This window comes from Streptopelia decaocto (assembly GCF_964273445.1).
Source record: "Streptopelia decaocto genome assembly, chromosome: 23".
NCBI lineage: Eukaryota > Metazoa > Chordata > Aves > Columbiformes > Columbidae > Streptopelia > Streptopelia decaocto.
In genome coordinates this window covers 3405906-3433765 of record NC_138678.1, presented here as the reverse complement: position 1 = coordinate 3433765, position 27860 = coordinate 3405906, and the positions used below count along the sequence as shown (strand labels likewise).

Here is a 27860-nt window from a genome sequence, read left to right as displayed (position 1 = left end):
ATCAGCATTCGCTTCTTGCTTCCCTCTCGTCAACCAATCAAAAGCCGTGGCAAACATCCGCTGCCAGCCCCCGGGCTCTCTCCCAATCAGAGCCAGCGGTGGCTCAGCTGGCCAATCAGCGCCGCCCTCTTCCCCGCCGCCATATCTGCGGCGGCCGCCAGGAGGCGGGATGGCGGCGGTGGGGGGGCGGTGGAGGGTGAGTGCGTCACTTCCGTTGTCAGGTGGCTGGCGCCGCGGAGCGGAGCGGAGGCCGCGGGCGGGCGTGGGGCTGCGGGAGGCGGCGGCGGCCGCGCCGGCCCCGGGGCCATGGGTGAGCGGGGCCGGGGGGGGTCGGGCCCCGTCCCGCCGGGTGAGGGTGGCGGGAGGGGTCGGGCCGGCGGAGCTCGCCCGCTGCCGGCAGCTCGGGGGGGGCCCGGCCGGCGCTCCCGGCGCCGCTCCCCGCGGCTGTTGGGTGGCCTCGGGGCGCCGTGAGGCCTCGGGCGCGTCAGCGCGGAGCTGCCGCCCGCTCTGCGGAGCGTTTCCCGGGGGTGCCGGCCGGCGCGCAGGCCGCTCGGGGCGCGGGGGGACCGGGTCACGGATCGCTGAGGAAACTCCTTCGCGGTTCTCGCCCCCGTGAGGTGCCGCTGGGGTCGGGGTTTGGTGACGGCGCAGCGGCGTTCGCGGCGCGCTGGCGGGTCCGGGGCTCGCCGGGGAGCGAAACGCTCCTGTTCGCTGCTGATTTTGCTTTCGGTCCGGGCAGGGATTTCTTAATTTAGTAGTTTCGGAGCTGTGCGCTGAGGAGGAGCCCGTGTGGCTCAGCGGTGAGTCGCCGAAGGTTGTTCCTCGGAGTGGGGATGAGTAAGAGCGTGAAGTGTTACCGTGGAGCTGCTGCAGAGACCTGCCCGGTCCTCCCCTGCGAGCTCACCTGAGGGGAGGAGGAGGCGGCAGGAGCCCCCGGGGCCGTCACCGGCCGCTCTGAGAGCCCCCGGGGCCGTCACCGGCCGCTCTGAGAGCCCCCGGGGCCGTCACCGGCCGCTCTGAGAGCCCCCGGGGCCGTCACCGGCCGCCGTGGGAGCCCCACACCTGCGCTGTGGCCAGCAGTGCTCAGGGTGCAGGATGTGTTCCCCCAGCGCTGGACTGTTTGTGCTGCATCCTTCCATTGTTTCTCTCTGGCATCGTGATGGTTTGGTTCCATAATCATATTACTTAAGAGCACCCTCGTGTTCAGCTGCTTTTTATCCTCAGGTTGTTACAGAATCACCTCTTTCTGCAACCATACAGAGGGAAGCCTTGTAGGTACTGAGCTGCTCTTTGATTAAGGACAACCCTATTGATTTTGCCGGCACTGCCCACTGTGCTCGGCCCAAGGAAGGGATGTGCTCTGTGTCTGCAGAGCCTTGCGCTGCTCCGGGCTCCTGGAGCTCCCAGCTGGGAGCTCTTGCTAGACCAGAGAATGTTCCATGCCTGTTGAAATTGTCTACGTGAAACAGTCTTTTTTTTGTTGTCGAGTACACATTTGTGAGCTTACGGTAACTGTCAGTGTGCTGTCATGCTATAAATTTTAGTAATATTAGCATGGCAGTACATGTAGATAACTTAAATGTATTTCTTTCTACCCAGTTAGGGCTAGATGAGTAGATTGTCATTTAAAACCAGCTGCCACACCTCACTGTAAAGAAAGTGTCAGCACGTGTGAGTCATGCGATAATCTTTGCGCACATGAGGAAAGTCCTGCTGCAGTGGATTTATGGGATATTAAGTGTGTGTAGTAACGTAAGCTATAAATGAAAAGCAGCATCACGTAATACAGCACACATCTCGCCCGATGGTGATTTTAAAGGTACCATCTGCCTGACTTGCGGGAGGGATGCGGGTCGGGCGCTCTCACCGCGCTGCGGTTGGGGTTCCCGGCTCCTCTGCCGCGCTGTGCCGGCTCTGGCTGCCCCACCACGCGGATGTTGGGCTACAGCCGGCGCTTTTCCTGCTCTATGTGGCCCGTGCTTCAGCGTGAAAGGGTTAAGCTGGAGCCGGTGTTTGTGTAACCAAGCAGGGAACTCCCAGAGATGAGTCCTTGGTTATCTCATGCGCTGATGCATCAGAAGGGTTTGAAGAAAGCCCAGCTTGTTGCTTCCTTGCACTGTAATTACGTTGCTGGAATCCTGTGCTTCAGAGTTTCCTCGGATGTGTGTGGGGGGCGCCAGGAAGGAATTTGCTTTCCTGATGTATGACTTGGCCTGTGGACGCCTTTTTAGTCCCTGAGAAGTTGGAGATGGGCTACTGGGATGCGGGCAAGGTGGACGGGCGTCCCTTTTAGCGCTGTGGCCTCTCCTGGGCCGGCTGTGCCTTGCTCACATACCTGGGATTAATTGTCAGGCTGGGCTGAGGAAGGAGGTTTCATCAGCGGCGGTTCAGCAGGGGCTGCTGGAGCTGTTCGTGTCTCCCGGCTCGCTCGGGGGGTTCATACTTCACCAGGTGCCCCTTGTGCTGTGCTGGCCTCTCAGGATTCTTCCTTCTTCCTTGGTCAGAGAAACTCTGCGTCTGGTTTTGAGCAAACTTCTCGCTTAGGGAAGAAGCTCAAGTGAGTCTCTGCATGTTTCCAAGAAATCTGTGAGTCAGGGCTGCTCTGTGTGTCTGGAGAAGGCTTCCCTTCCCGGAAGGGCTCGCACAGCAGTGCATGGGCTGCGCTGGTGGCTCTGAGTCATCTGATGAACTTGTTTAAAAATTATTTCTCCTCTGTTACAGAACAGTTAAACTTCCAAAGCCCGTGGTGAAGTGAATGCTCTTGTACAGTGAACCTCCTGAAGCACTTTGCGGAGAGAGGGGAGCCCACCTGGTTGCTTTGCTTGGGATCTGCCCGGCAGATGTTCCCTGTAGCCACAGCCAGCGACTCTCCGCAGGCCTCGCTGCTCCCAGCTCGCCGGTTCTCGGGAGCCTTTTCCAATGGAACCGAGTGCCGGTGACTCTGCTCTGAGCTGTCCCAGCCAGGTTTGCCCGGGGAAGGCGTGTGGCAACGCTCCGGGATTGCTGCTTCTTGCAGCGATACCAACCTTCTTATTTGTGTGTTGGGAAGCCAGACCATAATCAAGGTTTTACTCATTTAATATTAGTGTCCGTGTAGGTTTTTAGGATGGATAACTCACAAGTATGGAGCAATACCACACTTCCCCAGGTGGCCCACTGCAGTGCCTCCTCTCCGCCACAGAGCTTTCCAGCCTGGGGAGGAAGCCGGTGGTGATTCATTTGTCTTGCCCGGCCCTGCCGCATTTCCACCTGCGGTGTTTCCAGGTGGGAAGTGATGGCAGGTTTGGGGAGCTGGCAGCGGCTGGGCTCCCAGGGCAGGTGTCCTGGAACGGGTACGAGCTCCTGCAGAAGGAGCGTGTCCTCAGCAGCCCTGAACTTGAGCAGATGCTGGTGAGCTCCATCACCTGCTGCTGCTCCCCACTGCCAGCTCGTCCCTTTGCCTGGCTCGCGGGGACCAGCCACGTGCAGCACGGGGGTCGGACACCTTCTCTAGGAAGTGTCAGCACCAACTAATACATTTTGTCCTTTTGTTGTGAGATAAAACAACAGAAAGTGTCACAGAGGTTGTATCAGCTGCTCCGGTGTCTTAAACTAGTTCCTGTGCTGCTGAGTAATCCTGGTAACTCCCCAGAGGTGCCTTTTTTACCCTGCCCCAGCTATGAGCTGTGGCTGCTGGACTGTGGGACCTGCTTTGTTCTTTAATCTCAGACCAAAAGGGCAGTTTCCTCCTCTTGTTTTCCTTTGCTGGGCTCTGGAACATCATGTAGTAATTTGGGAATTAGACGATTTCCTTAAGCTACATAATTAAATGACATTACATCTGGGTCTCCAAATTATTTGATTAATAATTCTATTAAAGTCATAGCTAACACTGTAAGAAGCTTTAGACACTTCCCCAGTAAGATGTTTGATGTATCGCATGCATCACATAAAAATTAAGTAATGGATTTTTGTGCTAGACCTGTAACTTCATGATCTGCGTGAGAGAGACTGTTTGTGTTGCGGATGGTGGGACAGGGAGCGGGGGTGGTTTCATTCGGTTTGTGTAGTTTGATACACATCAGTATCTACCAGTCCTGTCCTTTGCATGGGGCGTTTGAAAAGATAAATGGCTTTGTTCTGGTTCTTTGCACAGTGTTGGGTGCTCTCTCCAGACTGATCCTGCTGATGTTAAAATGATTTGTTTTTTCAGTCTTTAAGAATTGGGAAGTCCCGGCTGTTTGTGGGGCCGCCCGTAGACGGAGGCATCGCTGCAGGGGCTGGAAGGATGCTCTTCACCCTCGCGATGCTCACCAGCTCTCATGGAAATGTTGGAAATTCCCAGCTTAGGGCTGTTTTCAGTGTCCGCTGTGCTTCAGTGCAACAGTTTGTGTGTGGGACTGCGCTCACTGCTTGTTCTTAGCGCCGTGCCTGGCGACGGCCGCTCATTCTGCGGGAACCTTGCACAAGGGCACCCGTGCCCTTTTCACCAGTTTCCTTGCTCTGATCTGGCTTACACAATGTGCAGAAAAGGGAAGAGTCTTCCTGCTTGTTGCAGCAGCTGCCCCCTGTGTTATTCCTTTTCCTCTGGGACCTTCCTTCCACCTGACCGTCCCTTGTTCCAGGCTCAGAGCACCCGACGTGCTCACGCGTGAACCCTGCGGGCGCAGCTGGAGTTTTTGGTGGGCTCTGCTGCCCTCGCCGCGCAGCCCCAGCAGTGGGAGCTGAGTACGGAACAGGGAGGTTGGGTGGAAAGTGCTGTGGGTGGCACCGATTGCCTTTGACAGCCGGGTACCCGTTCAGACCGGTGCTGCTGTTGCTCTCACCCGTGGGCTCTGCTGGGGCTGTGCTGCCCCAACCAGGGCAGGAGACTCTGTTGGGTTCGGGCAGCGTTGGGACCAGATGAGCTATTAAGCAGCAATGAATTTGAGTTAAATTAGTTGGATTATATTTTTAAGAGGCCAAATATGAATTGTAAAGAGGAATTAACTCACAGTGGAGATTTGATGAGAATAAAACTCAATGTATTCATCTTTGCCTTTTGCAGAAGTTGTTCTGTTCAAGTCCAAACTTTAAGCATTAACTCTGATTAAAAATTGCTTCTAGTGGTGAGGATTCTGTTGTGGCACTATTGCTAACTGGGTGTATTTAAGATCCTGTTAAAAACAGGCAGGCTGGTACCACGTGGTGGAGGCTGCGATGGAGAATGTGTTTGTTTCTGCTCTGAGGGTCTGTCTCGTGTCACAAACTGCCTTTTGAGATCGTTGACGCTTGTATTTGTCTTGCTGTGCAGGGCCCGTGACTCTCTGGGGACTGAACTTCAGGAGCCCTTTTATTCTCTCATGTGATGTCAGGAGATTCAGGCCCTTTCTAAGCCAAAATAAACATGGATGATTCACACTGCAGAAGTTTTGGTGCATACCACGTTATCGTAATCAAGAATAATCCAGAACCACAGCATCAAGTGTATCTCATTTCGCATTACAGAGTCCTCGACCTTTCGCCCATCCAGCCTTCTCCAAGGTGATGCCTCCTGTCTCCTGAGACGTTGGAAAACCTAGTTTGGAAGAAGAGTAAAGATACAGTTGATGCTGAACTACGTGAGTCCTCAGATTATGTTGTTTACGATAACGCCGTTTGCACCAGGGATTCCCAGCCAGCTCGGATTGCACAACGGTCATTATCTCCGAGTTTCTGTGCAGTGGGGTTTCTCTAGTGGAAATCTTACTCATACGTTTCCAGCAGGGATGATGGTGTCGCAAGGAACAGAGAATTTTGTAAGGCACAGTCAAATATTAGATCAGGGATGTGGAATGAACAGAACGAGGAGCGTATGGGGCTCAGGCCTTGGTTCTGTTCCGCTGGCTGGGCCTGGTGACGCTTCTCCACTGAGATGCGAACGGGCGGTGGAAGGCGGCAGCGTGGGGATGCAGAACGCGTGAGACTTCTCGCCATGTCGCTCTCGCTATCTCTGATGGCGGTGACAGGTACTGCCGGCTGGATGAACGCAGTGAGATCACTCCGTGTCCGCGGGGAGGGTGGGACTGCCACAGGGTGAGCTTCATTCAAAGCCTGTGATTTATCAGCCTCTTCTGTGGTGAAACACGGGCACTTTTTTAAAAACAAATAAGTACAACCCCAAAATATTTTCCCAGTCTGCTGTAGTAACCTCCTAGGGAAGACTAGCAGGGTTTGGTTTTGACTTGCTCGGAGAGAGAAAGTGGATCTGTGCTTGGTTCCTCCTCTCCCCCGCCCCCTCGGAAAAAGGTAAAAATGCCCTTGCTGGAAAGGGTGAAAGATATTGCTCATCTTTCTGGTCAGTTAGTTCTGTGCATTCTTGGCTGTTTGAGGAACAGACTTGAGCCTTCTGAGCAACTCAGCCGGTTGTGGTGCCCGGTGAAGAACCACGAGAGTCCATAGGCTGAACGAGCAGCAGACGCCCGTACAGAAGGGTAACTTGGGCATTTTCTTTGAGTTTTTTGGAATATGTTGATTTGCAAACTTGTTTTTGCTGTAAAACAAGCTTTCATTATTTTGACTTGTTCCCACTGTTTGTCTCAGCTGTTCTAGGACATGTTGCTTTGAATAATGAGGCTGATTTATACCTTCAATAACGCATTAAGCCTCCAGCCCACAACTGGTCTATCAGTAATGAGCCGTAGGTTTTTGGAGAAACACAAGTAGGCAGAGACACGAGTGCATCAGTGGGTGAAAGCCTTCCAGTACAAAGCAGGGGATAGCACAAGAAATTAACTCTGTTGCTCATCAAATGTGATCTTCTTTCTCTTTCAAGAGCCCAAGATGAAGCGGCGAGCATCAGACAGAGGAGCTGGGGAAACATCCGCTAAGGCAAAAGCTCTTTGTACTGGGATTTCTGGAACTAATGCCAAGAGAGCGGGCCCTTTTATCCTAGGTAAGCAGGGAGCGTTTTCTTCTTCTTCGGTTTTTGAGGTAGCTACCGATTGCAAAACTGAAAATAAAAGGCAGTATAAAACTAGGCAAAGCAGATGTGTAATTTAGCGTCTTAGCTGGGAGTGCGACTCGCTTGATGTAGCAGCCCTCAAACCCAGGAGATCTGCAGTACTAACAGAGCAGGCAGGCGCAGCTTTTAGGATAAATAGGAACCCTTGCTTTTACCATTTTATTTTTTTTTTAACAACATTCTTTATTAAAGAGCAGATTCATTCAGGGGTGGTTTTGGAACCTGATTGATTTAAGCTGAAGAGCAGAGACTGTATGTTCGCTCGAAATTTGGACTAATGCGTGTACCGGAGCGGTCCCTGCGGAGGGGACAGCTGGGTTCAGAGGTGTGCTGGTGGCAGTTGCCACGGGTGTTGCTGGTAAATGGAAAAGCTCCATGGTTCAGGCATGCAGAAATTCCCATTTCTGAAAACAGCTGTGCCATGTGTGGGCTTTTAAGTGTTTTCCCAGTGAACAAATGAAACGTTGTCCAAAAAGGTTTCAGGGTTCGATACCATTTTTTCCTTTAGATCATAATTTGTGGAAATGCACTTAGTCTCCTGAAAAAAAGGAACTTGGTTTAAACTAATGTAAACTGCGTGACACTTGCATACTGATGTAACACTGAATTAGTCATTGCTGCTTAAAGGAAAACAAGTCTGGTTTTGCTTTGTGCTGTTAGGTCCACGTTTAGGTAACTCCCCCGTGCCAAGTATTGTTCAGTGTTTGGCAAGAAAGGATGGGACAGATGACTTTTATCAGCTGAAGGTAAGCGAACTGCCGGGCTCCCAGATCTTCAGGGCTCTTTGGCTGTCAGGACAGAGCGCTCGCGGTGGCGTGTGCTGCAGCTGAACCGCTGCGCTGTCGGAAACGGCTGCTGGAACTTCCCCTCGGCGGGGGCAGTTCTGCCAGGCGTAGATCTGGTCTGGAGATTAGCCCTGAGCCGAGCCCTCTGATCTGCTGCGGTGCCCAAAATGGGGGTGGATGCACCGAGAAAAATCACCTGGGATATTTGCACAGAGCCACCTGAGCCGCTGTTGCGTGTTCCCGAGCTCGTGCTGCGCGTTCTGCGCAGGGGTCAGCTCAGACGGGCTTGTGTCAGGCTTGCAAACATCAAAGCAGTTACATCAGCTCTTAAACACATATGAAACCCTCCCATGAGAGAGCTTGGGGGGCATTTGGTTTTCTTCTGGGAGCTGTAAAGGTATTTTCCTTTTTCTGAAGATTCTCACCTTAGAAGAAAGGGGTGATAAAGGCATAGAGACCCAGGAGGAACGACAGGGCAAGATGCTGCTGCACACAGAGTATTCTCTCCTTTCCCTGCTCCACAACCAGGAGGGAGTGGTTCACCATCACGGGCTCTTCCAGGTACCGCTAGAAAATGAATTTGTGCCTATAGAACACCCTTTAGAATGGAATTTGTGCTTTCCAGTCTCTCTGCTGTTTTATGGTGACTTGTAAGAGGGGACTAATGCCCAAGAAACGATTTCAGCAAGTTAAACTCGTCAGTGTGTGCATCAGTGTCTCGTGTGAGTGAATTGCGCTGCCGTTAACACCTTCAGAGCTGCTCACAGGTGTGATGGGCTGATGGGAATTACTTCTTTGGATGTCAGGATTGCCTTTCTGGCTGGTTAAATTTTCTTGGCGGGCTTTTCACTTGAAGCCATCTGTACTATATCTTAAATAAGCCAAATGTCCAGCTCAGCCATGTCCTGTTTAATGTTACGGAAGAGCTGGGTTCTATCTCAAGGTGTCTGTGTTTGTATGAACAGTACCAGTGCTGACAGGCACGTATAGCCAAACAGCACAGACTTTCTCTCTCTGCTTTAAGTAGAGATCAAGTAATTTCTTTTTGAAATCCCAACTCAGGGCAAAGATCAAGCGCTATGATTGCATTTGCTTATTTTGAGATCACCAGGTAGTTATTTATTCTCTAGTGCTCTGTGTGTAAGTACATGTGCCCAGATAGCTTCCCTGAACTATTGCTCATTTGTTTGCCTCCCGGTAGGACCGAGCTTGTGAAATTATAGAAGATCTAGAAGCCAACAGAATGGTCAGAAAAATGAAGAAGCGCATTTGTCTTGTGTTGGACTGTCTCTGCGCTCATGATTTCAGTGACAAAACAGCAGATCTGATCAATCTGCAGCATTATGTCATTAAAGAGAAGAGACTGAGCGAGCGGGAGACAGTAGTGATATTTTATGATGTGGTACGAGTGGTAGAAGCATTACATAAGGTAAGATCTTTGTGATCCTTTCCGTGCTGGAAGGCTCGGCTTTCCCCCGTTAGCAGAGCGGATGTTTTAGAGCTGGCTTGTGCAGGCAGCGGCGAAGTTACAGAGGCTGTAATTCAGCTGTGTCCCCGTGACAGGGCTCTACATTAGACCTCATGCCCAAGCCATACAAAAGTGTTCCCTCCCCTCAAGTTTTGCGTTGATAACGTGGCATTTGTTGACTGTGGAGAGGGGCCAGCTGGACGGGTGAACCGCAGCGTTCCCGGCCTTGGAAAGGGCTGGTGGGGAGCAGAGGCTGATCAAATGCAGGAAACACTTGAGGCTCTTTCCTTTTGAAGCCAAATAAATCACCACCTAACAACTGATTTCTGAGATCAGAACCTCAAGCTACAAGTTTGAGATCAATAAGCTAGAAATTAGTGTAGCACAAATAGATTCTGCTGATGTTTGACTTCTTAACCTGTGACGAGGGACACCCGCCCTTGGCAGAGCAGCGACACGTCTGTCTGTTGAGGGAACGCTCGTTGTATTGGTCCGGCTGAGCCTGGACACTTGAGTTTCAGGTCTCTTAGTTTCAGTCAACTCTGTCTTTGTGTTCAAAGGAGCGAATTTGCTTGTTCTGTCCTTCTGCCCAGAACCAAAAATGAAGTGCACCAAGTGCCCAGGATGCAGCCCGACCTGAACCCGTGATCGAGGTTATTTCTGACAATGAAGATGACACAATTTCAAAAGATACTTAGTGCCTTTGTCCAAGAATCAAATTTATACTTGTATAACATATACACTTTTTCTCATATTATACTATTATCTATTTTGCAGAAAAATATTGTGCACAGAGACTTGAAACTAGGAAACATGGTGCTAAACAAAAGGTAAGTGCTGGAGAGCTGCTGGTCTGGCCGTTGTCTTCTGTTTCTTCCCCGAAGCAGATTTCTGTTAGAAACACAATGGGAGGCAGCGCTTGGTGAGAGTGCTCTCGTGTGAGAAGGGCGAGGGAAATGGAAGCAGGCTGCCCAAAAATACAAATCCAGTTCAAAGTTATATGAGCGAATCTCCAGAAATCACTTAAGCCCAACCTAGATAGTTCGGTCTTCCACCAAGCTTAATGACCCCATGCCAGCACTTCTTTTGGGGTTCTCATGCCATAAAACGACATTTTATGGTAATTCAGAAACGTGCAAGAGAAATACTTTAAAAGAATTAAAACGTGGTGAGTAGTTCTGTTCACATAATTCACTTTCCGCTGTGCCAGAGGAATTCCCAGCGCTGCAGTGTGTACTATAATCACAGCAGTGTTAAACCCTTGCCTGTTGCACTGCTGTGTTTTTACTAGCAGTAAAATATTTACTTGTCTAAACAAAAGTTCTTCTGTCTGGTCTGCATTTGTGCTTCAAACAGCTTCCTTGTTCCCAGTAGCTGGTTTGGTGCAAGGCGCAGTTCACGCAGTACCCATGTCCACCGTCTCCTCGATCTGTGTGGGATGGGGGACCAGCCCCCCGGCGCAGTGGGGCAGGGCCAGCGGGTGGTCACCTGCGCTCCCTCGGGGCTCCCTGCAGGTTTTTAGTCATCTTGGGTTATGCAGTTACCTGGTTGCCATGCCAGCTCCAGTTCAGATGCTCTGCTGTGTCCAGTGGTGTGTTTCTGGCCAAACATTTTGCACTCACTGCAAGAATGGGTGGAATTCATTCTCTTTTCACACTGGTCTGGTCTTGTGTAAAGCGAATAAAGAACTGGAAGGCTTTAGGTCTGCAGGCTTCCAGAGTCTGTATGACACATGCAGGTTCACTCTGGTCACAGCTTGCTTTATTCTCCTCCTTAATCCTGTTTGAAAACAAACATTTTACCTCCTGAGGTTGAACTTCTTGGTTCCCCAACACATGCCCGCAACAGCTAGAGCCTTGCAGGGCCACCTGTACATTGTTTTAAGACATTTCTATCAAGCTGCTTTAAGATCAATCTCTTCTGCTTGCCTCTTGGACTCTCCTTGCTAGGAAGAGGCAGACAAAGGTTGTTGCTTTAAAGGCTCCAGCCAGAGCTTCCCTTCTGTCCCCCACCAGCAGGACGGGGAGGGATTTGAAGCTTTGGGAATGCATTATGTGCAATGTTTTTACTTTTTACTAGCAAGACCATCAACTTTGAGGGAAAACTGTAGCCTCTACAGCAGTGAGTCATGTGAAAGGGTGGGTGAGGCGTAAGAATAGATCACCATGGAGAGGAGCAGCCAGTTGGGCTGATCAGAAATGTTTGTTCTGTTCCAGCCCTGCCAGATCTCCTGTTGGTGGGGGAGTGGAGATCACTGCTTACCACTGCAGGGTCCAGCCAGGCACGGTGCACCCTGGGCTGACCAGTATCCCTCGCTGTCCCCTGCGAGATGTGGCCGTTAAAAGCCTTGCATGTTTCCAGTTAGCCAGTGCAGAAGTTGGATGATTACAGATTAGATCAAATTGCAGTGACTAAATAAAACCGAGCAACCCCGAACATTTTTGTGTCCTTCAGAACGCTTAGTCTTTTAAATCTCTACCAAATCCTACAGATTGTTATTCAGCCCGGGAAGTCTCTTGACAGTTGAATCTAACACTTATTAAACACAAGTCTGTCTGTCTTAATAATCAACCCTCCATTGCCAACTCACACTTGGTTTTATTTCACTTGTCTGTTAGATTTGCTGGAAATACTTCTTGGTTATTTTGACTAACTGAATTCATGTTCTCATAGCTGTAAAATAATCCCTTATTTCTCCCGTACGAGTGTGGCAGGTGTGGAATCCCTCCCTGTGGGGATGGAGTTGATCTTACAGCTCCACTTGTCTTCGCCCAGCACTTCAAGCTTTCCTAAAAAGCCCTGTAGACGCACACCTCCGTTTTGGCGCTGGCTTGCTCTGTTGGTGCTGCGTGGTGCTGTGGGATGGCCCGTGTTCACTGGTGTGCTCTGATTCTCCCCAGGACTCATCGAATAACCATCACAAACTTCTGTCTGGGGAAGCACCTGGTGAGTGAAGACGACCTGCTGAAGGACCAGCGCGGGAGCCCTGCCTACATCAGCCCCGACGTGCTCAGCGGTAGGTGATCCCCTCGGGGTCTTCACAGCCCCCACACTTAACACTTGCCTCATTTCTTTGTGCCTCTTGACATTAAATGAAAACCACCTAGTTCTGTTCCCATATGTAACTTGCCTTCTGTGAGAGCCTCTTAATTAGGGTCCAATTATGAGACTTGGCCTGTTTTTTTTCCATCTGGGAAAGTATGGAGGAAACAAGTGAGTGTAACTTTTTTCTTAAGGCTACTCTCAACTTCAAAGCTAATTAAAAGCTCCCGGCTTGTTCCTAAATAACTCTGACTGCAGACAAAAATGTTCCATTTCCCACGTCTGAATCTTGTTCCTGAGGCTTCACTTAAGCTGCAGGTAAATCCCTGGGCCTAAGAGGCAACCAGTCCAAATCCCACCATAATGTCAGTTTATTCGAGGCTGTGCACTTGAAGGAGCAATTGCTGCAACTGCTGTTGGGTTCCAGAAGGGAAACGTTGACCCTCTGGGCTGACTGAGAAGAGTTAGTGAACAATAACGGGATGGTCCCAGCAGGCCAGAGCAGCAGTCTGGGCTGTACCTTGTCTCCAGGAGAGGCCTTAAGCAGAAGTCTGGCAAACAACAGCTTTTTCTAATGCTCTCCCACCTTTTAACTGTTTCCAGTGCATGGGGCTTTCAGAAACAGACATGGACATCGTTTTGGGAGTGTTTTGGAGGGTTTTTTTGCTCTCATCCAAGGGAGCTTGACAAGGGTGTTGAAAGGTGCGTTTACAGTTGGGATGGTGCATGTGAAGCATCTCTGTAAGTCTGCATAGACTGGAGTCCCTGTATATTAGCTCACCTTGCAGAGTGCTCCTGGTGAGCACAGATTACATTCCCTGTGGATGGAGCTGAACTGCAGGACACACTCCAAGCTCATCTCAGTGCTTCCCGCCTGCCGAGGGTCATCATCCGCAGGCCCCGCTCGCGTTTGGACGGTGGAAACTGCTGAAAACCGCACAGCAGGTCACCGGCACCAGCTTCTCTGGACGAGCCATCAGTTCACTGGGCAGCACCACTTGCTGATGTGCGTATCACATTTGTTTGTGCGAGGATAACATCTGGAATACTGACAACACCTGCTGGATATCTGAGTTATTGGTTTTGGTCTCCCAAGCTATTGTATTTGAGAAGTGCTCCCAGATGGAGCCAGTCTTGAAAGTTCCAAACCTTGTGGGCTCCCCTCAATGAGTTTGTTGTCAGGTTTCCAGACAGCAGCGATACATGCAGCTGAGCTCTGCTGTCATGATGTGCCAGGCAGGTTTGAGGCTGCTTCCCTCTGGGCAGGACTGAGCCAGGAAGGGAGTAGGGGCAGGCGGGGAGGTGGAACGTGTGTTTTTTTGCAGGCTTTTCCTGTTCTGCAGGATATCCTGAGGCCCCTGCAACCAGCTGGATGATACAAGCCAACTGCTTTGCAGGAGCTTGGAGCAGCTGCAGTTCGAGTGGCTGCTGTGTGGTGAGGGCTGCACGGCGCTGCTCCTGTCCAGGACGCCGCTCTGTGCTGGATGTCAGCCCTGTCACCCAGCGCAGCTCAGCCACAGGTGCCCACCTTGCTTCTAAGGGCTCCCTTGTTGCTGGATGGACCAGCCTGTCAGCCGCACGCTGCAGGGCACTGAACGGGCTCTCAGTGACAGCTGAGGCTGCTGGAGACCCTGCGTGGAGCAGCCATGGTCACAGCTCCGTGTCCTGCGGCAGCGCCACCTGCACCCACCTTCGGGTGCAGTCACTACGGCTCTGACATCTCTGCGAACAGCCCTTCCCCGTGGGGCGTCTGCACCCGATCTGTGCGCTCGAAAACGCTCTTCCAAAATGACTCAGTCTGCAGTTCCCCTCCAAGCATCGAGGGGAAAGTTACTTGAGGCCATACCAGGCTTCACCACCGCCCTCAGACTCTGAGCATCCCTCTGTCTGTTTGCTGATGCTCCGGTGCAAGAGGAAGCTAAAACGCCTGAAGAATTAATCATTGTTTTAGGTCTCTAGGAGAGGCTGTCTTGTGCTCAGAGGTGGCTTGCATTTTATGGCTGCTGAAATGTCACCGCAGGAAAAGCTGGAGGAGGAGAGAGAGGTGCCTTTTTTTTAAGCATATAAAGTAAAGAATGATTAGTACAAATAACAAATGCTGCAGCAGTGACTCACTGTGTGAGTCAGAGGAAGTCATTCCCCCAGCCCTATGCCGTGGTACAGCACTGGAGTTCAATTTTTTGACCCTTGCGTACGCCGCTGTTTGCTGACTTATCACGTGTTTGGAGGGACTTTAAAGCAGCGTCTCCATCGAGCAGATCCCAGGTCGTGCTGGAGCTGCAGCGAGGTGTTCTGCTCACTCGATGCTCTAGATCCCATCCGAGCCATTCAGCTGGGATAGCCCTGCTCCGGAGGGGAAGGGAGGACAACTGTGCGGAGATGAACAGTCTGCCTTTGAAAGAGGTTCTTAGTGTCCTGCAATAGGAAGTCTTGGGCGGTTTTGATTAATGTTTAGAAAAAAAGATCGTTGTATCAGCGCCTTTATTGCCGGCGGGCTGTGGGGGTGAGCAGTGTCCTAAAGGCGGTTGCCCTTGTCCCCCCGCAGGACGGCCGTACCGCGGAAAGCCCAGTGACATGTGGGCGCTGGGCGTGGTGCTGTTCACCATGCTCTACGGCCAGTTCCCCTTCTACGACAGCATACCTCAGGAGCTCTTCCGCAAGATCAAGGCTGCCGAGTACACCATCCCTGAGTGAGTACAGCCCGCACTAGGGAGCCCCTTCTCCTGGTGCATGCGTGGGCGGTGTTCTGGGTCCTACGGGGGCAGCCGGAGCTGGAGGGGCTCAGTCCAAGCCCCTGAGGGTCGCAGGAGTAATGAGAACAGAGACAGTGTGCAGTAGACACCAAGGAAGCCGTAGTGGAGCTGGGAGAAAGGTGAGAAGGGCCCCATGCTGCAGGGACAAGGGACCAGCCCTCAGTTAATCCTGGGCTCTCTGGGTCAGGGTGATGGTGGCTCCACCGGCTCCTGACTGTGCTGACCGCGTGTCCTGCTGCTGCCTCGGGCATTGCCTCACCACGCGCTCTCTCCCAGGGATGGACGGGTCTCAGAAAACACTGTGTGCTTGATCCGAAAACTGTTGGTCCTGGACCCACAGCAGCGTCTGACGGCATCGGAAGTGCTGGATTCTCTCAGCTCCATCATAGCCTCGTGGTATGTGCAGGAGGGACAGGACAGGGCGTCTCTGGCCGCAGGCTGTGTTGTTCCAGCTGCAGCCAGCAGCCTGCTGCCAAACAGGACACCAGACGGTGATCTGGGAGAACTGCAGAAAAGTCTTTAAATCCTGTGTCTCGACCGTTGATGTCTGCTGATGGATGCAGCCAGAGTGCTTGTCGTTGTGACCAGGGTTGGAGTCTGTAGAGCAATAACATCACAAGGCAGGCCTGGGGTAGAGGGGGGTCTTGCTCCACCCTCTTGCTCCCCAGATTTGATTTTTAAAGAAAGGCAGCTGATCAGGAATATCTCACATGTACAAACAGACGCAGCCATATGCAGACACTTCCTGCAAGCTTGTAATTAGTGCTGCATCATTCATTAGGTAAAACTGGGCATGAGCTCTCTAGGGGGGAAGAGCAGAGGTGCCATCACAGGTGGGAACGCTACACGTGTAGGGCGGGGGATCTCTTTTGAGAGTAAATCTGACCAGGGCTGATGTGAACCAACTGGGCTGAGATTCCAGTAGCAGACTCCAGCAGGAGCGGATCCTGGCGGCGTTTGCTCGGTGCGGCCCCTCTCGTGTCAGCCCCGTGACCTTCTGTCTGTGCTGCGCAGTGTGCCTGGGCAGACGTCTGCTGCCTGTCGAGTCAGTGGCGAGCTCTGGGATTTTTGGAGCTGCGTCTGTTTTCTGTCCTACCTGTGCAAGAGTTAAGAGTTCCACATCCTGTTTAAAAAAAATAATTAAAAAAAAAAAAGGCAGCTTTTGGGGATTTTAACATGGTGAGGGTGGGGAGCAGGGGCTGTGCTCCGTTCCGTGACGCTGTCCTCTCTCCCAGGCAATCCATGTCCTCGCTGAGCGGCCCTTTGCAAGTCGTGCCGGACATTGACGACCAAGTGGCTAACCCTGAAAACCCTCAGGAGGTAGGTTTGCTTCCTTTCCACGGAATGGCTTTTCTGTGCTGCTGTGCCAAGTCTGCCTTGTAATGGAAAGCGATGGCAGCTCCTCGTGGCCCCGGGCAGGCCGAGGAGCCACTTGCTCCTCTGTGAGCAGCTGGGACGTCCCGTGTGCCGGGAGAAGGGAGCGGTGTTGGCTCGGGCTCCCCCTGAGCTCTACGGTGGGAGCAAACATCCTGTTTTCTTGCCAGTGTTGGAAGTGGCGCGCGGTGACCTCACTGCCTGGGGACAGCCTTGGAGGAGCATCTGCTGCGACGCCGCAGCCCGTGTTGCCGTCAGAAATCCCCCCGCTGGGCTGGGGGGTGTGAGATGTGGGGTCAAACAGCTGCAGCCCTGGAATATCTGACAGGGTTGGGATGAGCCACAGCAGGACAGAGCCATGAGGTTTGCCGACCTCCGTTCTGGTGGCTCGCGGGGAGTCCTGCCTGTACGTCTGGCAGCAGGTCCCGTTCTTGTGTGAAGCCTGTGGTTATCCCGTGGTAGCTCAGGGCCATCGGAGGGGAGTTGCGGGGCTTTTGCTGTGGCTCTGACGTGTTTCTCTGGCAGGTGAAGGTGACGGAGGAGTGCTCGCAGTACGAGTTCGAGAACTACATGAGGCAGCAGCTGCTCTTGGCTGAGGAGAAGAACACCTTGCATGAGGCCAAGAGCTTCCTACAGAAGCGGCAGTTTGGGAACATCCCCCCCGTGCGACGCCTGGGCCACGACGCGCAGCCCATGAACCCGCTGGACGCGGCCATCCTGGCCCAGAGGTACCTTCGGAAGTAGCTGCCCGCGCACCCGAGAGCACAAGCGCTGTCCTGCAGCCTGCCTTCGCGTCACCTACTACAGCCCAACAGCAATACCCGTGTCCTGTGGTGGAGATTAATGTAGCAATTCTTCTGAGCTCTGTCCGGGGACACGCACTCACACGCGCTCTGGAGGGAGAAGACTTTTGAAAAAGCTAGTTTTGGAAGCAGCAACCTCTTGGCATCTTCTGGAATCTGTTTTTTAAATCGAAGCCTAGATGACTAATCTGCTTTTAATCATGACTGTAATCTACCTCTCTTGTCTTTTTAACCATGCTGTTCTCTGGATCGAGCAAAGCCTGTGGGGAAGGAGAAGACTACCCGGGGTGAAGCTGGTTTGCTGGCACAGGAGTCGCGGCTGTGCCGTACGGAGTCGGCTGATTGCGTTTGCTCCATATGGTTTGAATAAGCTTAGATTTATCAGGGTTTCTCGAAAGGAAGAATTTCCTGAAACCTCCCACTTCCCTTCATCCGTATCGAATCTTTTTCTGTCCTTAACGTACCACCTGGTTTGGCTGTGTTGGCCAACCCGTGGTGGCCTCGCGCGGGCTGCAGCGCTCCGGGGCCTCTGTCTGTGGCACAAACAGCCGCCCCTCGGGCCAGGGCCGTCCTCGCACTCGCCGCAAAGATCGCGTCTGCTCCACAGTTCCAAGATTTTGCAGGACTCGGCCCAGCGCGGCCTCTGACCTCTTTCCCACCTTTCACTGATTCTTTTTAGTTTCGTAAGGATATATGATTTAATCTTATTTTTTCAGTAGCTTATCTAAGGTGCAGTTAAAATTGCATTAATTCTGATTTTTAGCCTTTTCACACTTCAGTTGTGGTACAGACATAATATATGATTTATAATGTGAAAAAGCTTCCCAAAATAATCTGCCTAGAATTAGGAAGGGGCTGGCTGAAGTCTCTACTGTATTTGTTCCCCAGCTTTTCTTGCCATCCCAACCTCGTGCGGCGCTGAGGCGGGAGAAGGACGTCCCGGTTCGTCACCCGATGCCCCGGGAGAGTGTTTGCCTGCGCTGAGAACAGGAACGATTGTTTCTGAGCCTCATTTTCTGAACTGGATGCCTGTCTTGCCAGATGAACTGTTCTCGCGCAGCGTCCCAGGGCTCGCGGTGCCCCAGCCCCGCGGCCGCTCCAGCATCGCTCGGCACGAGGAAATGGGAGCGGGGCTGGGAAAAGCTGCTGTAGCCTCGGCTTTTTGGGGGCGGGAGGGCAGGGAGCGAGTAGCGGATCCATTTGTAGCATTTGCCGTCTCTTGCCCCGGGCTGGGGCCGGTTCCAGCCTGGGCCACCCTCCTGGTGACTTTGTGGGGACGCAGGGATTGACCTGAACCTCCTGGGCAGCGTTGGGCATTAGTCCTGTCTGCAGACTCCCCATGGCCAGGGAATCGTGAACACTAATACAGACCAGAACAGTCGCACCCCCAGCCAGCTGAGCCAATAGCCTGATCTTAGCCTTATTTATTTGGAAGACGGTAGGTCTGTCCTGTGTCCCCATCGCCCCCCGTGCCACCAGAGCAGCCCTGAGCACCATCTCCATCTGCTTTTCTCCTGTCTCGCTCCCACCTCTTTATTGCGTGGGGGGTGGTTGGTTGGTTTGTTTATTTTCCCAAAGTTAAAGCAATATTCTGGGGACTCTGCAAGGCTATATCATACCCAATATTCCTGCGCACCGCTCGTCGCCAGTCACTCACCCGTGTATTAAAGCGAACTGGAAGGGGGGCGGTGTGGGGGGTGTGGGGCTGTGGCGGGAAGGAGCCGGTTGTAAGAAAATAGAAAAAGAGAAAAAAAAAAGAGGAAAAAAATTTGTATAAAGACATTATTTTTGTACTACATCCAAACTACTCCTGCATGTTGGCAATAAAACTTCATACCGAGAGCCTGCGGGAGTGGTGGGGGGCGCGTGGGGACGGGGGCGCTGGGGGCTGTTCCAAACGGTAGCACACAGGGACGAGATGGTGTTTATTACAGAGGTGCACAAGCCTGGATGCAGGAAAGGAAAAGAACAGCGGTTCTACAGAAAACCTGATCGCTGCTTAGACATTTGTATAATGCATTTAGATAATCCTTTTAGCGTATCACGAGCAAACTTCAGCTAAAGGACACGACCCAACAGTCTGAGATGTATTTTAAAGCCAGACTCAAGTGACTGTGCGGCTTCCAAGGGTCTAAAAGAGGAGGAGATGACAAGCGCGCACCGTCTCACGGTTGCTGTCCCGTGGGTTTGTGCAATCAGGACACACCGGCCCTTTGCAGTTTCAGCAGGTTGACAGTTTCCCGGTACAAATTGAGGTTGTGCCGTCGCTGAGCCCTACGGTGCATTGCTGACACCTCCCCGGGTTTTACGACGGCTTCTACAGCTGCAGTATTGCTTGCCTGTGTTTGATAGGTGACCCTCGTGAAGCCAGAATCTCTTCCAAGAGCACATTTAGAGTCTGTAGATATATATAATATATATATTTTATATGTTATATATTTCATATATAATATATATTTTATATATACTATATATATTATACATTATACATTATACATTGTATATATATAATATATATATGAAAATATATATTTTATATACACTATATATAATGTATTATATATTATATATAATATATTTTTAATATAATATATATTTTATATATTATATATAATGTATTATATATTATACATCGTATATATAATATTATATATATGAAATATTATATATATATATTTATATATATATATATACACACACACACATTATATATAAACTTGCTTACCTGGTGAGAAGTCAGTTGCTGTTTCTAAGCTGTTCGGTGCCGCACCGCTCGGCGAGGTGACGGACGACCGTGTCCTTGTTGATGCGGTGGCACAAACACAGTCACCCGCTGTCCCCTTTGCCTCTGGAAACGCCACCACAGTCACAGCTGATTGCCAAACAATTATTCCCCCAGTACGTTACCAAACAACGCAGGACTGTTCCTAAATCCTCGTGGCAACAGGCCGGCAAAGCTGCATCTTTGGTCCAGCGGTCGGGCTTTGCCACGGGCGAAAAGCTGCTGGTCTCTGAATCTGCTGGTAGACACAGAAAAGCATCTTTCAAGCCAAGTCTAAGACAACAAAATAAACGCTATTGCCCACTGTGTTAGTCAAGAGTGTAAGGGTTGGCAGTACCGGGTGCACATTTATCACAATCTGATTAATGGCTCTCAAGTCTTATACCAACCGGTATTCCATAGGATGTGGCTTCTTTACTGGCAAAATGGGAGTATTTTATTCGGACGGGCATTCCTGCAGAAGTCCGTGGTGCTGGGGATGCCCCTAAACGCGCCCTGGTCCCTTCGCTCCGTGTCACAGCCCCCGCGCACCCGCCCTGGTGCCACACGAGGCTTCGTGCGGCCGAGGCCGCAACGTGGGGAGCTGGGCTGGGATCCGGCCCCGGGAGGCGCTGGGGTGGCCGGACGGGGCTGGAGCCCCCGCGGCCCCCACGGCCCCGTTCCCTGCGGCTCAGAGCGCGGGGTCCCGGGGGAGCGGGACGAGCCGCGGCCGCGCTGGCGTCGGGGCTGCCATTGGCTCGGGCGGGAGCGCTGACCGCCAGCCGCCTCCAAACTATTTCCTGTTGCTGCGGCGTTAATGCTAAACAGACCTTGCTCTCTCTTCCCTCGCTCCAGCCAAAGTGCAGCTCCCGCCGCCGCTCGCCTTCCCGGTGAGTACCAGCGCGGGGATCGGGGCCGCGGGGTAGACGTGACCTCCCGAGGGACACCCAGCGCCCTGGGTCACCCAGCGCCAACAGCCAGAGCGGGGTGACACAGCTCTGCCCTGTCCCCGGCTCACGGCAGGGCTGTGCCTGGGGACATGGGGCTTGGGGCACGGGGACCAGTGCTTGGGGACACGGGGACCAGTGCGTGGGGACACGGGGCTCAGTGCCTGGAGACGCAGAGCTCAGCGCTCGGGGATGCAGTGGTTGGGATGCAGGGTTGGGTGCCTGGGGAGTTCAGCTCCCAGCAGCTCCGCCTGTTCCAGCTCACTCACACCCTGTGGCCGCTGCAGCCCCGGACCCCCACCCTGTCACCGGCAGAGCTGCGGGGGTCCCTGCAGCCCCACGCGGGGCCGTGCGGCTCCTGGCCATCCCCCTTGCAGGGCCGGGCAGTGGGGCTGCTCCATGGGGACGATACCAGGGCCCCCCAGGGATGCTGCTGACCGTGTTTCGGGGTGTCCCATGGCGAGGGGCTGCCCGGCCCCAGGACGTGCGGCGCTGGACTGTCCGGGGATGGTTCTGCTGATGTGTCACATTTTCTGCATTTCTTTCCTCATTCCTCCCTCCGTGCAGCCATTTCTGGGAAATGAGCTCGTCCCCTGGCAGGGCTGAGCGCTGCATCGCTCCCGCCCTGCCCCACACCCGCCCCACGCCCCAGGGCCCCGGCCCCCACAGCAGCACTGGGGGCAGCGAGGGGCTGCGCCTGGCGCTCAGCTGCTTGGGACCACTGGGTCTGTGGGGAGGAGGAGGTGGGTGCTCATCCATGCACCCCATGGCGGCTCAAGCACCTGGGGACCTGGGAGCTGTGGGGTCAGTCCCAGCTCAGTCACGTTCCCCGCTGACCTGGTGGCCTTTGCACCAAGTCACCGTCCTTGTCCCCACGCCACAGGGCCCCACAGCAAACAGCTGGAACTGGTCTGGGAGCAGCGGGCGGGGGGGGCAGCCCCAGCAGCACTTGGCTCAGTCCCCATGTCCTGCAGATGCCGAGAACCCGCTGTCCCCGCAGCCGCTGAGCGTGCCGGGCGATGGAGAGCCGCAGGCGGGACATGGAGCTCCTGAGCAACAGCATGGCCGCGTACGCGCACATCCGAGGTGAGCACCGGCGCTGGGGGGGAACACGTCCCAGGGGACACGGGATCCATCACCGCTCTGCTCTCCCCGCAGCCAACCCGGAGAGCTTCGGGCTCTACTTCGTGCTGGGCGTCTGCTTCGGGCTGGTGCTGACCCTGTGCCTGCTGGTGCTGCGCCTCTCCTGCCGGCCCCCCGCGCGCCCCCCGAGGGACCTCAGCGAGGACGAGGAGGACGATGACGATGAGGACGAGGAAGAGGAGGACACTGTCGACCGCGCGGCGTCCGAGTCGCTGCTGCCGGTGACTGAGATCCCGCTGGAGCCCCACGTCGCCGGGGACGGGGCGCTGGCCGTCAACGTGTTCGCCTCGGCGGAGGAGCTGGAGCGGGCGCAGCGGCTGGAGGAGCGCGAGCGCATCATCCGCGAGATCTGGCGCAACGGGCAGCCCGACATCCTGGGCACCGGCACCCTGGGCCGCGTCCACTACTACTGACCCGGCGCCGGCCCGGCTCCCCGCGGTAGCTCAGACAGCGCTCTGCCGCCCCAGGACCTGCTTGGGGGGCGCAGATGGGAGGATGGGGGGCTGCTCGCTATCCCGGGACACCCCTGGGGACAGACCGGCCCCCACCGCTGCGGGACACGCTGCACTTTGAGCCATCGGTACGATTGCTGGCACAGCCGAGCAGCCCTGGCCGCTGCAGGGACAAGGCCAAGGCCGGGCAGCGCTCGCCAGGCTCGGCGCGGGAGGGCGGCCCAGCCCATGGGGCACAGCGGCTCTGTACGCCGTGTAAGCCGTGGGGCTCTGCCCCACAAACATGGTGCTGTTACACCCAGCCTGGAGTCCTGCACACCGGGGGGGCCGCGAGCGGTGCAGGGGGGTCCGGCCATGGCTGCCTCCCCCATCAATTCCCTCCCGCCCGGTCCCACTATAATTAGCCGGGTCCTTTCCGGCACCGCCCGGGCGGATGTTCCCACCGGGCTCTCAGGGCGGCGGGGGCTCCCCGGGGACACGGCTGCTCCCCACAGGGCTGGGCCGCATCCTGCCCCCGCTCCCACCGCCCCCTCCCCACACATTCATAAAAATAGCTCCTTCCCAGGCCCGTCCCCCACGCCGCCAGCAGGATCCAGATGTTTTCCAGATGTTCTCCCAGCCCCTCGCTGGTGGCCAGAGGCCAGGATGTGCTGGGGCTGGGAAACGGTGCGGGGGCTGGAGCTGGAGGAGGCGGCGCTGCCCCAGCCCTGGCTCCGCACAGCGGCCTGGGAGGGGGCGCAGGGGCGCTCAGCCCCCCAGCACCACCCGGCAGAGGCTGCCGCTCTGCCCTCCACACTGGCACGTCTGCTCCGGGCACCGAGACCTGGGGGCTCCTGCCCCAGGCTGTGCTGTGAGCCAGACCCGGGGGGACCCCTGTGCCTGGGGGGATGCCCTGTGCCCCACAGGACCCCTGTGACTGACGGGACCAGCCCAGCGCTCGGCCCACTGCAGCTCTCACGCAGCCAGCAGCGCTCCATACCCAAAATAGTTTATTTTAAACAGTATCTGTCCCCCAGGACTGCTGTGTGGCCGCAGGGTCACAGCACAGGGCAGGGAGCCGCGCTGGGGCCGGGGCAGCATTTGTGCGCAACTGGTGCAGAGCGGAGCTGGGGGACACGGCCCCATCGCAGCTCCATGTGCCCCGCGGTGGTGGAGGGGTGGGCACAGCCCCCCCGCGCTACCAGGGCAGCACCTTCCTCACCTGCTCCATCTCTGCCTGTGGGGAGAGGCCGTGAGGGGCGGGGGCAGCGGGGACACGGGGGCAGCGGGGACACGGGGGCAGCGGGGACACGGGGGCAGCGGGGACACGGGGGCAGCCCCCTGCCCGGGACTCACCTGCAGCGCCTGGCGCTTGGCTCGCTCCTGGCCCAGCTCCAGCCTCATGTCCTCCAGGTCTCGCCTGCAGAACACCGGGTTGGCTCAACCAGGGCCAGACCCAGCGGCCGGGAGCTGCTGGGCACCCCCCGCCAGCCTCCCGCGCCCCCCGTCCCCACTCACAGGTGCTGGACTCGCATCAGGTCCACGAGGATGTGCAGGGTCCGCACCTCAGCCTTCAGGTCCTCCAGCGCCAGCTTCTCCTCCGGCCGCGGCGCCACCGGCACCTCTGTGCCCCCGGGTGGCCCAGGCGCTGCGCTGGGGAGGGGGACACCGAGCCCGGCGTGGGGCTCGTCCCCCCCACAGGGACCCCCCGTGCTCCCCAGGGTGCTGGGTGGCCGCTGGCCCGGCACCCGTGGGCGCGCAGCCGTGGGGTGGCTCAGCTTGGCCGTGGTAACTGGTGCCACATTGAAGCCATCGGCATCTGCCGAAGGGAAGGTGTCAGAGCCCGGTGCCGGCACAGCCCCGCAATGGCTGCGGTGCTGGCACCCAGCTCCTACCTGGGTCGCCGGATCTGCCCCGCTCCATGTCGGCCAGGGCACAGGGCTGGGGGTCGCTGGGCCTGGGGACAGCAGCGATGGTCAAGCAGCACTGCCGGGCCACGCTTGGTGCTCCCAAGGAGCTGCCGGCCCCACGCCAGGACCAAGCGGGGACATCAGCGCAGCCCCGGGAGCGTGGCGGGGACCCCAGACACCGCAGCACGGCTGTGTGTGTCTTACTTGCTTGCCAGCACAGGGGCCGGTTTGGCCTTAGCAGGGATGGGGGGAGCAGGCGCCATCCTCTTGCTGGGGGGCAGCCTGGTCGGCTCCATCCTCACCGGTGCCAGGAGCTCTGGGAGAGGAGGCAGAACCGGGGCTGGGACCGGCGCTGCCAGCACCGCACGGCACAGCCGGGGCAGGAAACGCTTCCTGCGTGACATGTCCCAGTGTCTGCTAGTTTGGGGGCAGCTGCCCCTCCTGCCATCCCCGCACCCATCCTGCACCCATCCCCGCACCCATCCTGCACCCATCCCCGCTGTGGTTGGCGCTTCCTCCGTGCGCAGCGGCGCAGGCGGCTGCAAAGCTCCCCCAGCGCGGCAGCACCGCGGCACGGGCAGGATGCTGTCCCGCCACAGCAGCACCGTCTGCCGCCGAGCCCCAGGGCCACACGGGTGTGAACCCCCGGTAGAGGAACATACGGGGCATCAGGCCACGGGTGCGCGCCCATGGACCACCCTGTCCCTGTGGTGGGTCACATTGTCCCCATGACAGGCCACCCTGGCCCCAAGGCTGGAACTGCCACCTGGCCCCTACCACTGCCAGCGTGGCCCGCGCCATGGCGGCCTCGCAGGCACCAAGAACGCCCGTGGGGTTGATCCACCCAAAGAGGCAGCTGCAGCCATGATGGCTATGGGGACAATGGTGCGCAGGCCCAAGGGCGCGGGGACCTGCTCTCCAGGCTCTGGGGCTCCATCGCTCATGGGGTTGATGGTGCCCGGAGCCGCCCGTGTGCCGCCACCCTCCGCTCTCATGGCACCAGCACAGCCCGACAGCAGCACGGGCACCCAGGTGCTGCCACGAGGATGGTCCCTGGACACAGGACCCCCAGAACCACGGTCGCTCCATCCTACCTGCCGGCACGGGGCTGCCCACGAGGCCGTGCGGAGCGGTGCTGTGCCAGGCGCCCCCGGCCGCCACAGCCCCACACTGCACACGTGACACCAGAGGAAATCGGCTCCGTGCTGGGAAGGAAGTCGAAGCAGCGAGCACCTCGGTGCTGGTCCACGCCGCATCCTCGCGACCCACGGGGCTCCTCCTGCCCCCCGGCACCGGTGGTTCCCCGGCTGCCCCAACCCACCTCGCACACGGCCGGGGGACTGCCCAGCCATCCTGGTGGGACACCGGGGCAGGACGGTCGCTGTGGCTGCACTCACCGGACTCTGCATCCCAGGACGGCATCACCGGCTTCAGCTACAGGAGAACAAGGTTCGGCAAGAATGGGGCGCTGGAGCACGGCCAGAGCTGGGACGTCAGGCAGGGACCGCTGGCACAGCACAGCCCCACACAGCCCGGACCCCGTGGAGCCCACCAGGGCGCAAGGTCTGGCCGCACGAGCCGCAGGGCAGCACAGGGAAGGTGGCTCTGGTGCAGCCCCCACTCACCATGGGCACCGATGCCAGCAGGAGCTCCGCGAGGTTGTTGGGGACGGGTGCGGATTTGGGGAGCGAAGCACCGAGGCCGGACTCACACCCAGCCCTGGGAGGCACCTCGAAGCCACCGGCTCTCACTGTGCCCGTCACCTTCGGTGCAAGTGGGAAGTGAAACCCAAACCACAGCGGGGCCGAAAGCCACAAACCGCGAGCACAAGGGGCCGGTGTGACCGTGTCGCTGAAGCGCCCGCAGAGCGCAGCAGCCAGAAGGGCCAGCGTGGCCGAGGGCTGCCAGGTGGTCCTGGGCAGCGCTTGCGCCAGGCCAACAGCATGAATATTCCTTTAGACCAAACGCTTTTGACTCTGCAACACTGACCCACAGCGCCGGGCAGAGGTTCCGCTAGGGAGGGTGCTCTCCACTCTCCGCTCTCCCCCGGGGTTTGGCTGGGCAGGCTGAGCTGGGAACACCGGGTGCCCGTTATTTCAACCTGGCTCAAGGGCTCAAAGCCAAGCACGAAGGGAAACACGAACCGTTAACCCACATCGCTGTCTCAACGGCTGTTGGCCAACACCAGGAACAACCAGCGGCCAGGAACACCGCTCTGCAGCGCCGGCAGATGCCCAGCGTCACCGCGAAGGCTGCACAGCCCATGGCTGCCACACAGCGAGGCGCGATCCTCCTCCTCCTCGAGGTAGCGATGAGCAGCGTTACTGCCTGGCCCCCAAGGCAGCGATGAGCTGCCGGGGACAAGAACCTGGGTTTAGTGCCAGCATCAAACCGCGCTGCCCGCAGCCCCATGTGCAGCGAGGATGGAGCTGTGTCCCCGCTCACAAGTGACACAATCCCTCCTGGCAGCAGGGCTGGGGCTGTGCCACCCCACCTGCAACCACTATGGGCTAAAAGGTCTCATAGCTATTTAAAAACCAGCAGTTAATGATTTATAGTAACTACCTTAGCACATGAGACTCACCTCAACACAAACACCCGTGCTGCGCGGTTCTTGTGCCCGCAGCAATGTCACCCAAGAACAGCCACCCCCGTGTCGCGATGGCAGCTCCTGTTGGCCGAGCGTGGCGTTCCCCACCTGCAGCGCCAGAGCAGAAGGGAGCTTCTTGTGCTCCCAGCTCCAGGTTGTTCCAAAGCTTCCCGTGCCAGCCGCTCCCAAAGCACAGCGTGCCGGGGCCGCCGGGCCGCGCGGTTCTGCCGGCTTCACCGGTTAATTCTGAGGGCGCCTGGTGACAGACGGAGCCCCGGACTCAGAACACAAAACAAAGCAGAGTTAACACCTACTACTTATTTTATTGTATTTTATTTGCATAAACAAACTTCAGGGCTTTGCTAAACGAGAACTGTTCAAGTCAAAACAAACCAAACTCTAGTCGGTGTGTGGGGACAGCACAGCAATCCTGGGGACGCGGGGATGGGACGGGACGGGGCGAGCGGCGTCTCTACAGCGCGTGCACTCAGCGCCGGGACCGACGTCTCCTGCGGAGCAGGAACCACCTGCAAACGGCTCCACAAGAGTTTGTTACGTACAAGATAAAAAGAAATACATCATAACGGGCGTCCTTAACCAGCACAGGAGGGATCTGCCTTTTGTTTTTATAAAAAGATTAATAAAAAATATTGAAAAATTCTCATCTCCTTTCATATTTTTCACCTAGTAGAATTCTGAAGTGTCTTAGAAAACTATGTTACCTTGGAAAGAGCACTCGGGTTCACAACCAGCTGCAAAGAGGATACACAAAATGCCTACAAGCGGTTGGGGCTCCAGCACACACCAGGCCTAACGGTGGACACAAACAGTGGTGAAAAGGAGGGTGTATTCTTTTTTAAACCATGCTAATTTGGTTAACTTTCAACATAAA

At 55.7% G+C, this 27860-nt stretch overlaps 3 protein-coding genes across 6 annotated transcripts; 2 read left to right on the top strand and 1 right to left on the bottom strand.

Moving 5' to 3' along the window:
* The first annotated feature begins 215 nt into the window (after positions 1–215).
* Positions 216–17942, top strand: STK40 (serine/threonine kinase 40). Of its 2 annotated transcripts, XM_082071648.1 has the most exons (12): positions 216–310; positions 5467–5579; positions 6773–6892; positions 7622–7707; positions 8164–8307; positions 8948–9175; positions 9992–10044; positions 12115–12230; positions 14802–14946; positions 15286–15405; positions 16245–16329; positions 16909–17942. In XM_082071648.1, exons 3-12 carry the CDS (start codon positions 6781–6783, stop codon positions 17125–17127), a joined length of 1308 nt encoding a protein of 435 aa, XP_081927774.1. In that variant the 5' UTR covers positions 216–310; positions 5467–5579; positions 6773–6780; the 3' UTR covers positions 17128–17942. The 2 variants fall into 2 exon arrangements, with proteins under 2 accessions (XP_081927774.1, XP_081927773.1); XM_082071647.1 differs by lacking the exon at positions 5467–5579 and having other exon boundaries at positions 288–310.
* Positions 17943–20737: 2795 nt separating this feature from the next.
* On the top strand, positions 20738–22771 carry EVA1B (eva-1 homolog B). The gene is made up of 3 exons (XM_082071672.1): positions 20738–20837; positions 21869–21980; positions 22053–22771. Exons 2-3 carry the CDS (start codon positions 21914–21916, stop codon positions 22448–22450), a joined length of 465 nt encoding a protein of 154 aa, XP_081927798.1. The 5' UTR covers positions 20738–20837; positions 21869–21913; the 3' UTR covers positions 22451–22771.
* Positions 22772–23486: 715 nt separating this feature from the next.
* LOC309449492 (SH3 domain-containing kinase-binding protein 1-like) lies at positions 23487–27802 on the bottom strand. Of its 3 annotated transcripts, XM_082071651.1 has the most exons (8): positions 26004–27802; positions 25776–25812; positions 25473–25583; positions 24583–24694; positions 24364–24425; positions 23987–24287; positions 23825–23888; positions 23489–23705 (listed from the first exon to the last, which is right to left on the bottom strand). In XM_082071651.1, the coding sequence occupies exons 1-8, from the start codon at positions 26004–26006 to the stop codon at positions 23667–23669; spliced, it is 729 nt and encodes a 242-aa protein (XP_081927777.1). In that variant the 5' UTR covers positions 26007–27802; the 3' UTR covers positions 23489–23666. The 3 variants fall into 3 exon arrangements, with proteins under 3 accessions (XP_081927776.1, XP_081927777.1, XP_081927778.1); XM_082071650.1 differs by having other exon boundaries at positions 23487–23705; positions 25473–25812; XM_082071652.1 differs by lacking the exon at positions 25473–25583.
* Positions 27803–27860: the final 58 nt, after the last annotated feature.

Coding starts and splice junctions, on each gene's coding strand:
- STK40 (XM_082071647.1), top strand. Junction 6,893..7,621: donor AGCGGGCCCTTTTATCCTAG/GTAAGCAGGGAG, acceptor TTGTGCTGTTAG/GTCCACGTTTAGGTAACTCC. Junction 8,308..8,947: donor ACCATCACGGGCTCTTCCAG/GTACCGCTAGAA, acceptor GCCTCCCGGTAG/GACCGAGCTTGTGAAATTAT.
- EVA1B (XM_082071672.1), top strand. CDS start 21,914: ATGGAGAGCCGCAGGCGGGACATGGAGCTCCTGAGCAACAGCATGGCC. Junction 21,981..22,052: donor CGCGTACGCGCACATCCGAG/GTGAGCACCGGC, acceptor CTCTCCCCGCAG/CCAACCCGGAGAGCTTCGGG.
- LOC309449492 (XM_082071650.1), bottom strand. Junction 23,889..23,986: donor CTGATGCGAGTCCAGCACCT/GTGAGTGGGGAC, acceptor GGTGTTCTGCAG/GCGAGACCTGGAGGACATGA. Junction 23,706..23,824: donor CCAAGCGCCAGGCGCTGCAG/GTGAGTCCCGGG, acceptor CTCTCCCCACAG/GCAGAGATGGAGCAGGTGAG.